The following is a 19848-nucleotide window of genomic DNA, read 5'->3' as shown; positions in this document are numbered from 1 at the left end:
CATGCATCTTGCCTTTCAAATATGCCATGCAAGGATCATGAAGAAGACAATTTGGTTGTCATCAAGGTGTTGTCATAGGTTAATAAGCAGGGCGGAGTTATACTTTCAATTATGAGGATCAAATGTGAATGAATGTTAAGTATATCAAAATTTTCTACTATGAATAGTATCAATTTCACACTATCCATAACCTTTTAGTTTAAATTATCTTAAAATAGAGCACAAATACAAAAAAAAAATGAAAATAAATAGACGTCAATTCATCTCATTTATTACATATGGATTCGCCTCTGTCAATAAGAATTTTTTTTGTTTGGAGCCACGTTGATAAGTGAATATGTATCGCCTCTGTCAATAAGGATTTTCTTTTTTGGAGCCACATTCATAAGTTAATTTTTGAGTCCCAGTTACATTGAGCAAAAACAGGTTGCACGCACGTGTGGGTTTGGGGGAATAAATTAATCAAATTTAGCTATTTTTTTTTTTTACTAATTTAAAAGTAGAGAACCCGTGGAATTTAGCATGTGCATTTCTGTTAGTTCCTAACAACCACAGTGATAACAACTAATAGCATGACAATAAATAATTTACCACATGGGGAATACACTTGGACTGGGTAGGCGTACTCCCCCCCGTCTCTCTCTCTTCAAGTCATTCAACAAATCATTTGATAATAATTAATTCTTTTCTAATTACACCCAGAATAAGAATATGATATCTTTATAGAATCTGTATAGTAACATTTTTATTGCAATCTATAAAAAAAGAGGGTTCAAATGTTTACATTTTTTGTGTCTTTTTTTTTTAAATGTTAATAACTAAATATTTAAAATATAAATGTCAAAATAAAACCGTTAGATGTGATCTATATGATTTTTATTGCTTGCTCATAAATAATTATCAAATTTTAATTTTGCTTTTATGTAAATCTATAAGTTGAAAAATAAACGTTCATAAATTATCTACATCAGTATATTTTTATAAGTTTTTAATGATAAACACAACAAAGTTGAAATATCATAATTTTTTACATGTGTAGATTATATCTAACGGTTTTATTTTGACTTTAAAATTTAAATTTTGAGTTACTATTTTTTTTAGAAATAAAAATATGATGGAGATACTATTATATAAAAAAGTTTAGCTTATATGAAAATTGAGACAAATTAAAATTAGTAGGCTTAGGTAATTTTTTTCTTCTATAAATGGGAAGTTGTGGCAACAGGAGCAAAAATTGTCTCTGATTCTATTTACCTTTTTAATTCTATCATAAGAACAATTATAATGAAATATTAATTTCTGGCACATAACAAGTCAAACATCCCACCAGTCTCTTCAAAACTGTCATACTATCCATCTACCATGCACCTACCCTTTTTCTTCTCTATATCCTATAAATTCTCTCGTCTCTATTACAAATCATAACAAAAAACTTTCACCTCTTTAATTGCTCTCTCTCCTCCCTTTAATTAATCTTTCTTCAAGGTTAATTAATTAACAAAGAGTTCAGCTATGGCTAAAGTAGAGGAGATCAGGCAAGCACAACGTGCGCAAGGCCCGGCTTCAATTTTGGCTATCGGTACAGCCACACCAAAAAACTGCGTGTACCAGGCTGACTACCCCGACTACTACTTCCGCATCACAAACAGCGAACATATGACGGATCTTAAAGAGAAGTTCAAGCGCATGTGTAAGTTGTACAAAATAATTAAGTTTATATATGAAGATGTATATATCTTGCTAATTATTTTAGTTTTAGTTTCTCATAATAATCTTATTGTGTATTTCAGGCGATAAGTCGATGATCAAGAAAAGGTACATGCACCTGACTGAGGAGATCTTAGCTGAAAACCCGAGCATAACTGCTTACATGGAGCCGTCACTTGACGCACGTCAGGACATGGTTGTCGTGGAGGTACCGAAGCTCGGTAAGGAGGCTGCAGTCAAGGCCATCAAAGAGTGGGGCCAACCAAAATCCAAAATCACCCACTTGATTTTTTGCACCACTAGCGGTGTCGACATGCCCGGGGCTGATTACCAAGTCACCAAGCTCCTTGGACTTCGTCCGTCCGTCAACCGCTTTATGATGTACCAACAGGGTTGCTTCGCCGGTGGTACCGTGCTCCGCATGGCAAAGGATTTGGCTGAGAATAACCGTGGTGCTAGAGTTTTGGTAATTTGTTCGGAAATAACCGCCGTTACCTTCCGTGGGCCCTCAGATACCCACCTTGACTCCATGGTCGGGCAATCACTTTTCGGAGATGGTGCAGCTGCTTTGATCGTAGGTGCCGACCCCGACCCGGCGATCGAGCGGCCTTGGTTCCAGATGGTCTCAGCCGGACAAACCATCCTACCCAACTCAGAGGGAGCCATTGATGGCCATCTCCGTGAAGTTGGTCTCACTTTCCACCTACTCAAGGACGTGCCACGGCTTATCTCGACAAACATCGAAAAAAGTCTCGTTGAGGCTTTTACTCCTATCGGTAAGCAAAAAATATATTATTCTCATTATTATATTTGTCATTAAAACACATAATACTGTGGTAAAGAAGATATACACGTATTCAAGTCTGATATATGTACGGTGCATGCAGGCATCAAAGACTGGAACTCGATCTTTTGGATCGCACATCCGGGAGGCCCGGCGATCTTAGACCAAGTAGAGCTCAAGCTCCAGTTGCAGAAGGAGAAGATGCGTGCGACAAGGCACGTGCTGAGCGAGTACGGCAACATGTCAAGTGCCTGTGTTTTGTTCATACTGGACCAGATGAGGAAGCAGTCGGTGAAGGAAGGCAAGGCCACCACTGGAGAGGGCCTCGACTGGGGAGTGCTCTTCGGATTCGGGCCGGGCCTCACGGTCGAGACCGTCGTTTTGCGCAGCATTCCCATCGAAGCCGCAGCACACTGAGAGAAAACAACCTTGGACACATATTATGCGTGGTTACAGTTGAAGCGAAATTAATTAGTTTATTGGTCATATTGATCTCATTTATTTTGAATTTTTTTTATAATTATACACAATTTTCTATATTGTTTAAAGAAAAATGTTAGTACTGTAAAATTGAAACTCATACTAAGTATGAAAATTTTATATAATTAAATTCTATTCAAGCCCATAGTTCATGCATATATTTTCATACCGAAATTGAATCGAGCAGTTAAATTGAAAATTGAAAACGAATCCAGGTCAGCGGGCTGAGAGAACAGAAGATCCAAGCCCAAGCCGAAATTGAATCCAGCAAACAAATTCGAAATTCAATGGAGGTGTTATTAAATTTTTATATTCCAAGCCCAAGCCCAAGCCCAAGATCAAATCCAGTAGACTAAAGAAGGCCATATGCTCCGTTCTAATGTCGTGAAAAATCTGAGCCTTAAGTTTTGACAAATCGATTTAATTGGACAAATGAAATGACGCTAAATTATCTATAACTGGTCCCAAATTTATACTTGATTTTGTTGAGAAATGAAATGACGCAGCGAGTGGGACTGACCAACAAGCGAAATTGTATTTTCTATAGAGTGATAATTGCACCTTTAACTCAATTGAAAGATGCTACTATTAGAGTTGAAAAAATGGCAGGACGGAGTCAACCAAATAGGTATTAGGAATGAATTGTGGGAGAATATGGGAAACCGCAATAGAAACCGTCAAAAGGAGTAGAAATTAAGCTCATCTTATTTAATTATTCTTTAATTAGCATTCAATCATATATGAACTAGAGTCGGTCTATGGTACTATGCATATTACGATTTGGCACTGTACTACAGCTCTATATTTGAGTTTTCAAATCCTAACGGTCGATCCGAACCGTTCATCTTGTTCTGCATATTAATATGTGTTTGAAGACCAAATTTTACATTTTTTGAAATTTTTTTACTATTTTTTTAGATATTTAGAAAATCACTTGATCTGAAAATTCTGGACCATCCAAAATCAGTGATTTTCAATAAATTTTAAAAAATAGTAAACAAATTTCAAAAAATGTAAAATTTGGTCTCCAAACACATATTAATATGGAGAACAAGATGAATGGTTCGGATCGACCGTTAGGATTTTAAAACTCGAATATAGAGCCGTAGCACGGTGCCAAATCGTAATATGCATAGTACCATAGACTCACTCTATGAACTATCTTTTAAATTAATGTGTTGTATGAACTCTATATATTTTGAGAAGGATTTGCTTTATTTTGTATTAATATATGGGACAAGGACTAAATGGTAAAAAAGACAGCTTCTTGTCAGGTTATTAATTTCAAGAAGGATTTGCTTCATTTTGTATTTTAGATGAAATTTGTAGCCATTATATTATTCTCAGTTGTGACAGTTGAAATATTGCTGTTATTATTCTCTGAGAAGGTTTTGCTTCATTTTGTATTTTAGATGTATTAATGATAATAATATAATTCAGTTGAAATCTGTTATTGTACATTGTTATATAGATAAGTATTCAAATCCGAACTAAAACACTATTTCTTACTGTACACAAGTCGTTTGTTCTATATGACCTCATTAGCAAGGGTATATTGGTCTTTTACTCTTATCCCATAATAGAATAGATTTTTTCAATTCAATGATAATCCTAGTTTCTAGCTTAAAATTTAATCTTTCATGCTTAAGGAAGGGTGCTAAACATGGCCCAAAGGTTTAAATAGTGGTTATCATGTTTTTATGATCTAAAAACGCTATAGCAGCACTATAGTGCACTATTTAGTGCATACTAGGAGTGGATTAATTAGTCAGATAGAAAAAGGCCATGGTCAAGAAAACATTTCAATCAACCACTTAAATTCAGCTTATTTTCAACGGCGATTAGACACAAATTTGATTTCCTAATCATATCTCTGCTATAGTGTAGTTGACGAGAAATTAGCGGAAATTTCGCCAAACTACAATGACAGACAGGGACTATATATGACATGGCCTTGGCTTTTCGCCAATCAAAACATTCAATTTGGAATAAGTAAAATTCAACTAATTAAATTTTTAGTTGTTCTCAGAAGTTTCCTCACCCTTTGCTGAAGATACTTGCAATGGGTCAATAGTCAACACTGTACATAGTCCTCCCTTCATATAACCGCCACAATTATTGACTTCGACTAAAAATATAAAAATATGTGAGTATCCACATTAAAAGTGTTTAACAGTGGGAGATTTTTGTTGGTAATAGTGATACTCTCAAAAATAATAATTTCATTATATCAAATGTGATTGCCTTTGTCAGGTCATAATCAAATTATTTTTTAAATTACATATATTTTAATTATTAAATTATCTAGAGAATTCAAATTCCTCGTGTCTTTCATGTGCCTCCATCATACCTCACATTTATATATATTTAAATTTTTTTAATATTTTTTTAAATAGAAACAAATCACTGTTTTTGAAAATATAAACATCACAACTGATAATGATAGATATCACAAAGGAGCAACAACAATTAAGAATTTGTTATTAAAATTGTTTCATATATTTTTGTTTCTTATATATAGTTGTATTTTATTTAATTAATTTCTAAACATTTTAATTTTATGTTTCCAATTTGTTTACCAAAACTTCTGTAAGCACTTACTGACAGTCTGACACGCTTGATGTTGATGTTAATAGAATCTGGAAGAATTTCATGCCGATTTTTTTATTAATAGAAATAAAATAAAATAAATATTTAAAAAGAGCATAACTTTTATGTTTTTGCGAAAAGTAGGTAAATCGGGTCTAGATAACCCGTCCCACCGGACGGGTCCAATTGACCCGTCCCGGTTAATCCTCATTTAACCTTAACCAACATCACGGAAAAAAAAAAAAAAAAAAATTCCTGGACGTGTTTAAGCGTCCCGTCCCGACCCCTAAAAAAAAAAAAAACTTTCTGGACGGGTTTAAGAATCCCGTCCCGACCCGTAAAAAAAAAAAAAAAATTTCCTGGACGGGTTTAAGCATCCCGTCCCGACCCGTAAAAAAAAAAACCGTCGTCATTTAACCTTTACAGCAATGAATGATTTGTTCCATTCATCCAGGTGATGAAGAGTCTCATTGGGTGGGACCCTCCTAAATGTTGGGGTCGCATTGAACGGTCAAGGCAACCAACTGATTGCTAACGGCTCATTTGTTGGTGCTGGTATAGAGCCTCTCTCATCCCTTTTCCTCCCAATTTCTTATAAATAAATATACATAATCTGATTGATGAACTCTTTATAAAATAACAGGTGTCATGTTGGCGCTAGTGGTTCGATCGATGCAAAGAGTGAAAAAACTTGACAAATTTGAGACGATGATTTAACTTGTAGGGTTGTGTAAATGAGCAGCATGATGTTGTTTATACTATCCGTTAGTCTGAATTTTTTTTTTCGAGTTATATCATATGTGCGGTGGCAAGCATACCATCCGTCAAATTTGTAACCCGATTCTTATGTAAATAAGTACATTTGTTTATTCGAGTCTTCAATCGCTAGCAATGACAAAAACCAGCTTTTGTTGTTGATCTGACGTCTGGTTTAGGAGATTGTCTAAGAAATATTGAATAGACCTCCTTACCTAGTTTAGAAGATAACCAACAAGTTAGTTACCAATAAAATCATCATTACCTAAAAGTGACCTCTATAGTTTGCAAATAAATCCCTTAGTTATCTAATAAGTATGGATAACATAATGTTCTAACTTATGCAACCCTCTTAGTATCGGATTCCCACAGTTTCTTTTGGATACTTAAGAAAACATGACCAAGGTACAATAAAATATGTTTAAAGGGCCCGTATGAAAAGAGATACAGTTTAATACTTACAGGAGAAAGGTCACCAGTTGGTTGGAGGGCTTCCAGTTCAATCAGACTCTTCATCACCTGGATGAATGGAACAAATCATTCATTGCTGTAAAGGTTAAATGAGGACGGGATTTTTTTTTTTACGGGTCGGGACGGGATGCTTAAACCCGTCCAGGAAATTTTTTTTTTTTTTTTTTTTTACGGGTCGAGACGGGATTCTTAAACCCGTCCAGAATTTTTTTTTTTTTTTTTTTAGGGGTCGGGACGGGACGCTTAAACACCTCCGGGAGTTTTTTTTTTTTTTTTTCCGTGATGTTGGTTAAGGTTAAATGAGGATTAACTGGGACGGGTTATCTAGACCCGATCTATCTACTTTTCACAAAAACATAAAAGTTATGCTCTTTTTAAATATTTATTTTATTTTATTTCTATTAATAAAAAAATCGGGAATTTCATGATGTAGACTCGGCAGTCGACAATGGTTTATTCAAAGTCATCAAAGCCATCAATGTTATGAGAAGACTAGCTAAGATGTTGACTAGGACAATAGAACCCACATGCAATTATCAAAAAAATATTACAACGACAGAACACGGCAATAGTGTACTAGTAGGGGTTGTCAATAACACCCTTTTATTCATTTATCTGACTCATACCGTATTTAATAAAATAGATACTGGTAAGAATTTTTTTTGATAACCTTATCGGTATGGGCACGGATAAAGATTTTTTTCGTTATCTAAATAAGGATACGAATAAAGCCTAATCCGTAGCCATTACCCGATCGCGTAAATATAAAAAAAAAGATTAATAAGGAATGAATATCTATTCTCCAACTACTATTTGTAGTTGTGTTACACTTAATTAATCATTAAAGCACGTAAATAAATCCAGCCAATTCTGATAAAATTTAGATCTTTAAAACACGTATATATGTGTGAAATGAATATGGTTTAATATTTTATTTAGTAAATAATAAAATAATTATTATATTAGCACCATAGTAGGAATTATCGGTATCGGGATCGGGATCAGTCCCGGCCGATACCGATACGGGATTAGGGTATCGGATCGGTATCAGCTCAGGATCGGGGATTTTTTTTTCTTTTTTTTTATGATTTGCTACGTGAGGATCGGCTTAGGATCGATCGGGGTAGGCCGATACTGATACGTATCGGCCGATATTTCCTACTATGATTAGCACCAGTAAGATAATTTGTAACGGATACGGGTATGAAAATCCTTCCAGCTGACACATATCGTACCCGTTGACACCTCTATGTACTATTGAGGTAGCCTCGCCTCAAAGACAGTTGACTTAGTCAACTTCTTCCTTCTTGCATTATTTGTTTCCATTAAAGACTAGTTCGGGCACGTACTCTATATTTATTTTGCCAGACAATTTTAATTAGTTGTTAGTCACATACATCAATTCCAGTTGTCCTGCAATTGATGTATTGTTGACTCAGACTTCAAAATCTCGTGCTTGATGAATAGATAAAAGGAAGCTACTAGGAAAAAGACCCCAAACATAGGGAATTTTTTTTATAAACCATCATAAAAAAAAAAATTTCGAAAATTGGATTGATTGTTTACTTTTTGTTTTTGTGAGAAATTTGTGTTTAAAAATTTGGACAAAACATACACGGTTTTTAAATGAGTAACTATGTACGGAGGCCTCTAAGTGTACACGGTACATTAATAACAAACCGCGTACACATACAAGTTATTTTAGTACATGGTTGCTTTTTACATGATCGTGTGTGTGTGGTTGATCAAGTTCATTTTCGTGCGAGCACCTTCTCTGTTTACACACTGGTAAGTTGGAAATTTATTGCATCTGTGTATGATATATATGTCATATATGGTTACAGTTTTTGTAGTAGTGTTATTATTCAAATAAAATATAAAAATATTGATATTTGTATAAGTAAATAATAAGTTCGTAAATTTTAGGAATATATATATGAGCTAAATATTATAATTGGTTTGTATAATTCGTCAAATTGGAGAATTATTCGAACATGTTTGAAAAAAAATATTGGATAATACAGCTATTATATTGTTCAACAATATTAACAGCATCAACAATTTAAATAAAAACAGAAAGTTGTGATATTTTGTAGCATGAAAAAATTTGTGGAATTAAAACCAAGTCATAATGAGATACCTTATGGCTCCAATCACTATCATCTAGCTGTAACATATCATTGAGATGTGGCACAGTTTTGCTCCATAGGTGCATAATCATTTTGTTCCTTGACCAAAAGCAGAGCAATGCAGAACATTAGTCCCTGCCTTTTTGCTCTGTTCCTAACAACTCTCTGCTTACATCTATCATCTGCATCCGACGACTTCGACCAAATTTGCGGCACCACTGCCAACTACACCGTAAATAGCACATACAGTTCCAACCTTAAGACACTCTTCTCCTCCTTTTCCACAGAAGCTGTTGCAAGACAAGGTTTCTCTGAAAATACCATTGGTTCAGCACCGGACCAGATCTCTGGTCTTGTTCTCTGTCGTGGCGATGTCAATTCTTCTATTTGTGGCGACTGTCTTAACCAATCCTTCCGAGATGTAATAAATCTATGCCCATTCTCAAAAAAAGCCACTATATACTATGATTTCTGCCTCCTCAGCTACTCCAACCTGAATTTCCTCAAGTCAAGTGATAATTATTCTAACCTAATCATAGGGTGGAACCACAGATATGTGACAGACAATAGATTTAGTGGATGGGATCCATCAAATAATACTGTAAAAAAACTACTTCAACAGTGTGTTGAATACATTACTTAGCAGTGTCTCGGATCAGGCAGCTTATAACTCTGAAAGGCATTTTGGGACCGGAGTGATAAACATAACAGGATCCTTGCCGGTGATCTATGGATTGTCTCAGTGCACACCCGATTTGTCAAATACTGCATGCCGAGCTTGTTTAGAAGTCTTTATTAATTTGATTCTAGGGTTATATGATGGGAAGCAAGGTGGAAGAATTTTAGAAGTGAGATGCAACCTGAGGTATGAAATATACACCTTCTTTTCCGGAAATCCAGATAAATATATCTCAGGGACATCCATAATACCGACTCCTCCAGCATCTGGTAACCAGCCAACTCAGCCTCCTCCAAAGAATACAACATCTAGCACCAGTAAAGGTGAGTATTCAACACCTTACATGGCCTCTTTAATCTTTCAATTTTTTAAAAAGAAAAGCTGGAATATCTTTATTCTTATGTATTTTACAAAAAGGCAACATCCCAAGATCTCTTAAATCCTTATTTGTCTGGGAATTAGATAGGATAAGGATTCAGATTGAGTTGAAATCAGCATGAAAAGATGACGTCAAGGATACTACCTTTTCTAAAGAGCAAATTTGAAATTACTTAATTGACCCTAACTGATCTTGTCCTGCCCTGTTCTCTATCTGGACACTACCAGTATCTACTTTAGTGTTATTAGTTGAACCAAATAATTTGAAGTGCAAACAACAAAACTTGGATAAATGCAAAAATCACCTACTTGGTCGAATTTAGAAGGGGTACCATAATGTAGAACCAAACCTGAATATTACATAACCAACTAACCAAAAATGCAGGACTAATGGTGTCTGCTAACCTTAATCTGACTGACCCCTTGTACTCTGGAATTGTATGATCTTAACATACTCTTAACAGACTCTTAAACCCATAAAATCCAAGTTATACCAAGCTGTAACTGAAAATTACACAGAAATAAATTAAAACTGATTTACGATCCAAATTAACGTCCGAGGTTGGCCAGACTATAGCTGAAAGTGAACTAACTGAATCCATCTTGATGAAAAATTGCCACCTAATTACAACTCTTTGGATGTGTATATCCATCAGTTCCTTGTGAATGTTGATTCTTTTTCTTCAGTCCTCATCTATGCAAAATTGCAAAAGAAACTATTCACTATATTGATGTGTGTTGATCTTCAGGAGGAAAAAGAAGGCACCTCATTATCATCATTAGTGTATCTGTGGCATTGCTTATTATTGGCTGCTTCATCGTCTCTTTGTTGATCAGAAAATTAAGATATGCAGGTTTAGTTCTTAATTTATACAATTGAAAGTACATTGTCAATACATTAATTTACATGAAAACTTAGCTAACACTTTATCCATTCATTAATAATTTAGAAACCGAGATTTCTCAAGAAGAAAGAATGCTCGCAACTAACAATGGAACACTTAATCAATGGAACAGCAAAAGAAGTTCAGATTTTCCACTCTTTGATTTCAGTCAAATAGCTAATGCGACAGATAATTTCTCATTGGACAATAAACTCGGTGAAGGTGGATTCGGACCTGTCTATAAGGTGCTTCCTATTTCCTTCCATCTCGATACTGCAATTTTGTTTTTATCTTTCTTATTATTTTTATTATTATTCTTTTAGAGCAAAAAAAGTAATAGGATTTTTTTATTTTAATTCTCATTAAAAGAACTAACAAATTAAAAAATGCATAAAAATCTACTTGAGATAGCTGTGATTCCAAGTTCTTCTTTTAGGGGCTGCTACAAGATGGACTTGAGATAGCAGTGAAGAGGCTTTCTTCAAATTCAGGTCAAGGTCTAGTTGAATTTAAAAATGAAATCCAACTTATTGCAAAGTTGCAACACAGAAATTTAGTCCGGCTGGTTGGGTGGTGCATCCAAGAAGAGGAGAAAATATTGATTTATGAGTTTATGCCAAACAAGAGCTTAGACTGTTTCATTTTTGGTACGTCTCTGTAAACCTATTTTGGAAGGGTTTTTGCAATCTTTTTATCCATTATTTCCCTGTGTTTCCATAAATTAGAGTAGTAGTACTTACTGAGTCATCTGTAATAAATCACTGGGGTTGTAGTTGATAGTATTCTGACTTTGGAGGCTTCTAATTTCACAAAGTTTCTCTTATCAATTCTAAGAATTTATTCACCCATAAGTTACATTAATTAAATAAGTTAATATGTTCAATATTTGCCTCCTGTAGTTTTTAACTGAAAACTAACAATTCAAGACCAAGGAACTTTTTAGTTCTTGGAATGTAATAACAAAGATAATCCAATTACTATTACTATATTACTATATATATTGTATCCCAGATAAAACATCAAGAGGAGAACTTCTAAATTGGGAAAGGCGTTTTGAGATAATTGAAGGCATTGCTCAAGGACTCCTATATCTCCACCAACACTCGAGGCTAAGAATTGTTCATAGAGATTTGAAAGCAAGCAACATTCTCTTAGACTCTGAAATGAACCCAAAGATATCTGATTTTGGATTAGCCAGAATATTTGGTCCGAAAGAGCTCCAAGCAAATACAAATAGGGTGGTAGGAACATAGTAAGTATGATGCGACGTATCAACTAATATATATCCAATTTAATTAGTGTGTACAGAAAGGGAAAAATTAAACAAAAAACAAAATAATTTAAAATAAATCTGTTTATGAATAAGATAAAGTTATTAGAATTGATAATCGGAGGATTTATATCATCATATTATGTTGCTTTTTCTTTGTTTTATCAGCGGTTACATGGCTCCTGAATATGCATCTGAGGGTCGTTACTCAATCAAATCAGATGTATTTAGTTTTGGTGTGCTTCTTCTGGAGATTGTAAGTGGAAAAAGGAATACGGGTTTCCACCAATATGATGACTTTCTCAACCTTATTGGATATGTAAGGATCTCACAATACTAAAAGCATTCTCTGAAATTGATTACCAATTACTTATTATCAACAAAATAATAGACCATTCAGGATAATATAAAATTTTAATTGCTTTCTAATTAACATCACGTCGGTGATCTCTCCTTCTTCTTTTCTCCCTGACCCCTATGTACTTTATTTAATTTAATTTAATTTCTGGAACATAACAGAACTCCTGTTAAAATCTCGGTCTATTTTTAGTTTTGAAGTACATTATATTTGCATTTGAGTACCTACAAGACTAGACATAGTTTGCAGCATTTTTTACCCTAGCATAAAAAATTTCTTTTACAGGCATGGGATAGATGGAAAGGTGGGAGATTTTCGGAACTAATTTGTCCAACATTAACCGAAGTGTCCCAAAGACAGACAGAGAGATGCATTCATGTGGCTTTATTGTGTGTACAAGAAAAGCCAGTTGATCGACCCATCATGTCAGATGTGATCGTGTTTCTTACCACTGAAAGCATAATTTTACCAGAGCCTAAGAAGCCGGCATACTTCAATGTAAGAGTAATAGAGGAAGCAGTGGAATCACCTGATTTCGACGGCTCATCATGCTCTATAAATTATGTGACCTTGACCAACCCACAAGAGAGATAATTTTACTAGATGTGATTAATTAGTTATAGTTATTAATGGAAGTACTATGCACTGTTATTATGAGCTAAATCTCAAATTAATTTTCATTTGTACGATACATAGGATATATATAGCTAGGTACTTCTAAGTGTCTATATCTATTATTATGTGCATCAACATAACACATGTTTTTTGTGTGTTTATACTTCAACTATTCACTAGGATCAAAGCTCAATTCAATAGTGGACAAGAGATAAACTAAACTCATATGAGAAAATTCGTATTAATTCAATTGCTTCCCTTACAAACTGATTTTGGACTATATTATATAGCCATATTCAACCTCTAAAGTCTTCCAAATATTTATTACAACTCTCAACCACTTTTTGTAATACCAAAACATAATTATAACCTCCTATGGACACTCAAAACGCACCTTAGAAGACTTAATAGAACCATTCGTTTTGACTAAAATTAAAACACATTCATATAACTCCCACCTAACTAATTAATGACAGAATCCTCCAAAACTTGTAACCTTGTTAGCACGGCATTTTGACCAACCTATGTTCTGAATCTGGAATAATGTGTCATATGAAAGTTGTAGAGCTTATTGTCAGGATTCCATAGAGCTTATTGTCGTATGAGAACTCTATGGCCAAAATACTGAAGTGTGTCAAATTGTCCAGAAAACAGTCCAGAGAGTTTGCTCCATTGCTGACCTGATTTAGTTTCATATTAACTTGGTCGATGGTAATATGGACTTGAAAAGGCTTAACCATCATCCAGATGGGACATTTAACTTGATGACATGATACATGTTGCTGATGTGACTTGATAGGTGATCCAGGTAGTACTGTCAGTAAGGTTAAACGGATATTATCCACGAGGCTTCTTTCCTCCAGCAAAGTGTTTTCTCGTACGTGCAGTTTCGAGTATTGCCGGGATGTTGGATTTTGTGTTGTATTTCTACCATTGAAAGTCCACAGGAATGGTCTGGTTCAAACTGGATTTTGTACAGGACTTCTACCATGGAAAAGTCCACACGAATGGTCTGTCATTATCGTGGATTTAGTGCTGGACTTTTACCATGAAAAAGTTATGGAAATGAACTTCTACCGTTGAAAAGTCAACAGGACTGGTCTACCATGATTGAAACATCAAATACCGTAATTCTTCCTTGACAACAACGTGAAGAAAATTGAGGAGGGATCCAGTATCAAGAGTATCAAACGGTGTTAATTTTTTTTATTCATCATAATTAAATAATTAAGTTGTATTGTTAGATACGTTTCGTATCATCTCAATTACATGTAGGATTTTGACATCATTTTCATAGCCATCAAGAAAAAGGGTTACATTGCGAAATTTGCACTGTTGATATTGTTAGCTTTTGATGCATAGAAATAAGATCCAAATGATGTAACTTTTTATATGTGCAAAGTTTATGATATTTATAATATATCCAATCAATTAATTTTACTTTTAAAAAAAAAATACTTTCGAGATTTAATATTATTGGCACCAATTTTACACCAAAATTATAGATATAAAAGCCCTTCTCAAGTAAAATAACCATCCAATGGCACAAGATATTATGCCAAAAATTACCACAATCTCAATTTTTCGTTTAGAATTTAATTTTTGAAACCCAAATATCGAATTTAAACTGTTTATTGTGTTTAATTTTATTAGTAGAATTATATGAATTTCTTAGTGCATTCTATACTAGATCAAATGATAAAGAAATGAACAAATTAAATATAATCAATTATGAATTTTTTTAGTTCATTTTTTCTATCACCTGATCTACTATAATTAAATTTCAAAAATTATAATTTTGTGTGGACATATTCTCATACATATTGTCAATGTTCAGATTTGAAAAATCTAAAAAGTAAAGCAGCATATCTGGTGATGCTATCATGGAGCAAGTGGCTGTGATAAACCTTATGGCTCCTATCACTATCATCTAGCTGTAACATATCATTGAGACGTGGCACAGTTTTACTCCACAAGTGCATAATCATTTTGTTTTCTTGACCAAAAGCAGAGCAATGCAGAACATTAGGCCCTACCTTTTTGCTCTCTTCCTCACAAATCTCTGCTTAAATCTATCATTTGTATCTGATGAAATCTACAAAATTTGCAGCTCCAACAACAACTATGCCGGAAATAGCACATTCAGTACCAACCTTGAGAAATTGTCATCCTCCCTTTCCACAGAAGCAGTTGCAGAACAGGGTTTCTATGAAAATACAATTGGTGCAGCACCGGACCAGATCTCTGGTCTAGTTCTCTGTCGTGGCGATGTCAATTCTTCTATTTGCGGCAACTGTATTAATCAATCCTTCACTGATTTATCAACTCTATGTCCATACTCAAATGAAGCAACTATATACTATGACTTTTGCCTCCTCAGTTATTCCAACCAGCAGTTCCTCAACTCGACTGATAATATTGACAAAATCCCAAGCGTGCAATCCACTAGATTTAGAGGATGGAATCCATCCAACGATACTGTAAGGAACATCTTTTCTACTGCGGTGAATACGTTACTTAGTAATGTCTCAGATCAGGCAGCTTATAAATCGAGAAAACATTTTGCGACTGGATTTATGAAAACAACAGCATCCATGCCAGTGATCTATGGTTTGTCACAATGCATTCCCAAATTTTCAAATAACGCATGCCGTGATTGTTTAGAAGACCTTATTTCTCAGATGCTAAAGATATTTGATGGGCAGCAAGGGGGAAGGTTTTTAGGAGTGAGATGCAACCTAAGGTATGACATATACGCCTTCTTTAACGGAAATCCAGATATAGAAATTGGTTTAACCTCAGGGACAGTAATACCGACTCCTCCAGAATCTCGTAAAGGTGAGTATTCAACACTTGACATGGCCCTTTTTATCTTTCATTTAGAAAAAAAAACTGGAATATGTATAATCTTATATATAGTTAAGACTCAACTGGGATAAGGATTATAATGATTAGCTTCGGCAGTGTTAACTCAAAATCCTAAATATTAAATAAACTGATATATAGTACACAAGATTCCTCATAGGAAATATGGATCTTTTTTTAATATATTTACTTGACTCCATAGGAAGCACATGTAATTGAGCCTGGGTAAAAATTTGAATCTTAGGAGACTAGAGCACAATTTGTGATTGATGAGGAGCAAAATAATATGTATAAATGGAACATGAAAATATAACAAGTGGAAAAGAACAAAGTGCTTTTAAAAGTCCAATTTGCGCTACTTCAAAAGTATATTGCTTCTTTGAAGTCCACATCTTTTCTTTCCCTTAGTTTCCTCTTTACTTTCGATCGTTCGTTCATTCTTTATTTTGATTTTGTTTTTTTTCTGTGGCAAGTGAAAGTCCTTGCCCAATCCTCAAGTCAGAAATGAATTCCCAGTTGTTGAAACTTCAATTTTGGAGAACACTAAATTATATCCCAATTTGTAATAGCTGTAAACTTGAGGATGAAATTGGAAATTTCCAATTCATTAAATAAGGAGTATTTCTCGTATGCCCTCAAAAACTTCAAAATTACGTATTCCCCCCTCTAAACTTCAAACTTACATATTTTCACCTCTAAACTTCAAAAACTCACATATGCATGTGTACCCATTTTTATTGTCTTTTATATTAAAACTCATTTTAAATTTATAAAACACCCATTTTACCCTTTATTAAAAAAAATAAAAAAGTTTGTAGTATGTTTACGAAAAATAAAGAACTAGCCTTTGATCTAGTGGCAAAAGCATATGGTCTCTATGTAAGAGGTTATGAGTTCGAAACCTAGATGAGAGAAATCCTTTGTTGTAATAACAAGGGTATTAAATAGTTGGATGACTTGACTTCCAACTTTACTCAAAAAAAAATGTTTACGAAAAATATCTGTATTTTTATTTGATTGGCTTTCGTGGGCAAATGGTTCATGTTTTTTTTTATTCTTGACGTACTCTGGAATTATAGCATCTTAACATACACTTGACTCAATATAAACCAAGATCTACCAAGCAGCAACAGAAAATTACTTAAATCTGAAGCCGCCAGACTATAGCTGAAAGTTAACTAACCTGAATACAATTTGATATCAATTTTCCACCTAATTTCCACTCTTTGGATGTGTTTATCCATCAGTTTCCTTACGAATGATGGATCTTTTTCTTCAATTTTGATCAATGCAAAATAACAAAAGAAACTATATTGAAATGTGTTGATAATTTCAACCTCAACAGGAGAAAAGAGAAGGCACCTAATTATCATCATTAGCGTATCTGTGGCATTGCTTATTATTGGCTGCTTCGTCGTCTTTTTGTTGATCAGAAAACTGAAATATGCAGGTATAGTTATTTATACAATAATACAGTAGTTCTCAATATGTTCATTTGAATGAAAATTTTGCTAACACTTTACCCCTTCATTAATGATTCAGAAACAGAGGTTTCTCAAGAAGAAAAAATGCTCGCAACTAACAACGAAACACTGGATCTGTGGAGCAGAGAAAATAGTTCAGATTTTCCACTCTTCGAGTTTAATCAAATAGCTAATGCAACAGGTAACTTCTCATTGGACAATAAACTTGGCGAAGGTGGATTTGGACCCGTCTATAAGGTGCTTCCTATTTGCTTCCATCCTGATACTGCTTTCCTTTTTCTCTTCCTTGTTTATTTGAAAAATTACGTTCTTAAAGCAAGAGAAGCCACAATTTTAACATGGCAATTAAAATATAGGAAACCATTAAAAGAAGAATTATGATTTATTATCATTCAAAGTTCTTCTTCTAGGGGGTACTACAAGATGGACTTGAGATAGCTGTCAAGAGGCTTTCTACATTTTCGGGTCAAGGTCTAGTTGAATTTAAAAATGAAATCCAACTAATCGCTAAGTTGCAACACAAAAACTTAGTCCGGCTGGTCGGGTGGTGCATCCAAGGACAGGAAAAAATATTAATTTATGAGTTTATGCCAAACAAAAGCTTAGACTATTTCATTTTTGGTACGTCTCTAGAAACTTATTTTTAAAGGATTTTTGTAATCTTTTATCCATATTTACCATATGTATCAATAAATTAGAGTACTAATTCCATTTATAAAGAAGTTTTCTTTTTTTCTCAGTACTAGGTCATCTGTAACAAATCACTAGGGTTGTTAGTTAACCAACTATTTTTTAATCATATAGCCTTCTGAATTAATTTGAAGTCCTGTCAGATCACCAGATTTATCTCTTTTACATTCTAAGAACCAATTTACCCACAAGTTCCTTTATTAAAAGTAAACAGTACAATATTTTGACTCCTTTTATTGTTCAAGTTGTAACTAAAAACTAACAATTCAAGGACAAGGATTGAATTGTTGGAATGTAATAGCAAAGATAATCCAACTTCATTTCCTATATTACTATATAACCGTTGTATAAAATCACAGATAAAACAAGAGGAGCACTCCTAAATTGGCAAAGACGTTTTGTGATAATTGAAGGCATTGCTCAAGGACTCCTATATCTCCACAAACACTCGAGGCTAAGAATTGTTCACAGAGATCTGAAAGCAAGCAACATTCTCTTAGACACTGAAATGAACCCAAAGATATCTGATTTCGGATTAGCCAGGATATTCGGTCCGAAGGAGCTCCAAGCAAATACCAATAGGGTGGTAGGAACATAGTAAGCGTGATCCTACCTGTCAAATAAAATTTGTCCAATATATGTTAGTGCAAAAACAAAGATCATATTCAACAAAAAAACACAATAATTTAACATTAATCAGTATAATACAAGGTTACTATCTATATATGAATAAGAAATGTATAATATTGACATATCATCATATTATGTTTTTTTTTTTAATCAGCGGTTATATGGCTCCGGAGTATGCATCAGAGGGTCTTTTCTCAATGAAATCAGATGTATTCAGCTTTGGTGTATTGCTTCTGGAGATTGTAAGCGGCAAAAGGAATATGGGTTTCCACCATCATGGGGACTTTCTCAACCTCCTTGGATATGTATGAAGCTCATATATTGACATATGCTAACACTTCTATACAGTGAAATTCCTTTTACTTAATTCAAACTCTGGAACAAAATATAATTCCTGTTAAAATCTCGGTTCATAGAATGTTTTTCCCTGACATAAAATTTCTCTTTTGCAGGCATGGGTTAGATGGAAAGATGGAAGTTTTTCTGAACTAGTTTGTCCAACATTAACCGAAGTGTCCCAAAAACAGACAGAGAGATGCATTCATGTGGCTTTATTGTGTGTACAAGAAAATCCAGTTGATCGACCCACCATGTCAGATGTGATCTTGTTTCTTACCACCGAAAGTATAATTTTACCAGAGCCTAAGCAGCCAGCGTACTTCAATGTAAGAGAAACAGAGGAAACAGTGGGATCATTCTCTATAAATTATGTGACCTTGACAAACCCAGAAGTGAGATAATGTTATTAGAGGTGATTAATTACTTGCTGCTATATAAATATGACATCAATTACAATCGAAGTACCATTGATTGTTATTATAAGCAAATCTCAAATTAAATTTCTCATGTACCACATAGGTCACATGCATTCCTGTAATTCAGAAATAGTATGAAGTTATTCGAGGGTTCAATTCTCATCATGGTGGGCTCAAATGCATAGTAGGAAATATCGGCCGAAACCAATCCGGATCGGCCGATATGTATGGGTATCGGGCAGAAACCGATCCGATACTGAGCCGATATTTGCAGATTTTGTGTTTTTCGTCCAATTTCAGCCATTTTGGTCCGATTCTAGGCAT

At 34.2% G+C, this 19848-nt stretch overlaps 2 protein-coding genes, 2 long non-coding RNA genes and 1 pseudogene across 5 annotated transcripts; 4 read left to right on the top strand and 1 right to left on the bottom strand.

Annotated features, from left to right (window-relative positions):
• Positions 1 to 1426: 1426 nt before the first annotated feature.
• Positions 1427 to 2929, top strand: LOC144560714 (chalcone synthase-like). Its single transcript, XM_078309969.1, has 3 exons — positions 1427 to 1690; positions 1791 to 2483; positions 2595 to 2929. Exons 1-3 carry the CDS (start codon positions 1513 to 1515, stop codon positions 2906 to 2908), a joined length of 1185 nt encoding a protein of 394 aa, XP_078166095.1. The 5' UTR covers positions 1427 to 1512; the 3' UTR covers positions 2909 to 2929.
• A 3099-nt stretch (positions 2930 to 6028) lies between these two features.
• LOC144547329 (uncharacterized) lies at positions 6029 to 6444 on the top strand. Its single transcript, XR_013509119.1, has 3 exons — positions 6029 to 6115; positions 6204 to 6324; positions 6374 to 6444. It is a non-coding gene; the product is annotated as an uncharacterized LOC144547329 (long non-coding RNA).
• A 2533-nt stretch (positions 6445 to 8977) lies between these two features.
• Positions 8978 to 13213, top strand: LOC144560763 (cysteine-rich receptor-like protein kinase 10; annotated as a pseudogene). The gene is made up of 7 exons (XR_013513471.1): positions 8978 to 9918; positions 10723 to 10827; positions 10924 to 11102; positions 11294 to 11504; positions 11869 to 12109; positions 12296 to 12446; positions 12771 to 13213. The product of XR_013513471.1 is annotated as a cysteine-rich receptor-like protein kinase 10 (transcript).
• Positions 13214 to 15056: 1843 nt separating this feature from the next.
• Positions 15057 to 19640, top strand: LOC144560705 (cysteine-rich receptor-like protein kinase 19). The gene is made up of 7 exons (XM_078309958.1): positions 15057 to 15938; positions 17311 to 17415; positions 17508 to 17686; positions 17860 to 18070; positions 18499 to 18736; positions 18924 to 19074; positions 19222 to 19640. The coding sequence occupies exons 1-7, from the start codon at positions 15116 to 15118 to the stop codon at positions 19507 to 19509; spliced, it is 1995 nt and encodes a 664-aa protein (XP_078166084.1). The 5' UTR covers positions 15057 to 15115; the 3' UTR covers positions 19510 to 19640.
• Positions 16005 to 17329, bottom strand: LOC144560772 (uncharacterized). The gene is made up of 2 exons (XR_013513480.1): positions 17222 to 17329; positions 16005 to 17189 (listed from the first exon to the last, which is right to left on the bottom strand). It is a non-coding gene; the product is annotated as an uncharacterized LOC144560772 (long non-coding RNA).
• Positions 19641 to 19848: the final 208 nt, after the last annotated feature.

The sequence above is a fragment of the Carex rostrata genome, chromosome 1, assembly GCF_964058835.1.
Source record: "Carex rostrata chromosome 1, lpCarRost1.2, whole genome shotgun sequence".
NCBI lineage: Eukaryota > Viridiplantae > Streptophyta > Magnoliopsida > Poales > Cyperaceae > Carex > Carex rostrata.
The sequence above is the reverse complement of the archived record's forward strand: the minus strand, read 5'-3'. Positions and strand labels throughout refer to the sequence as shown.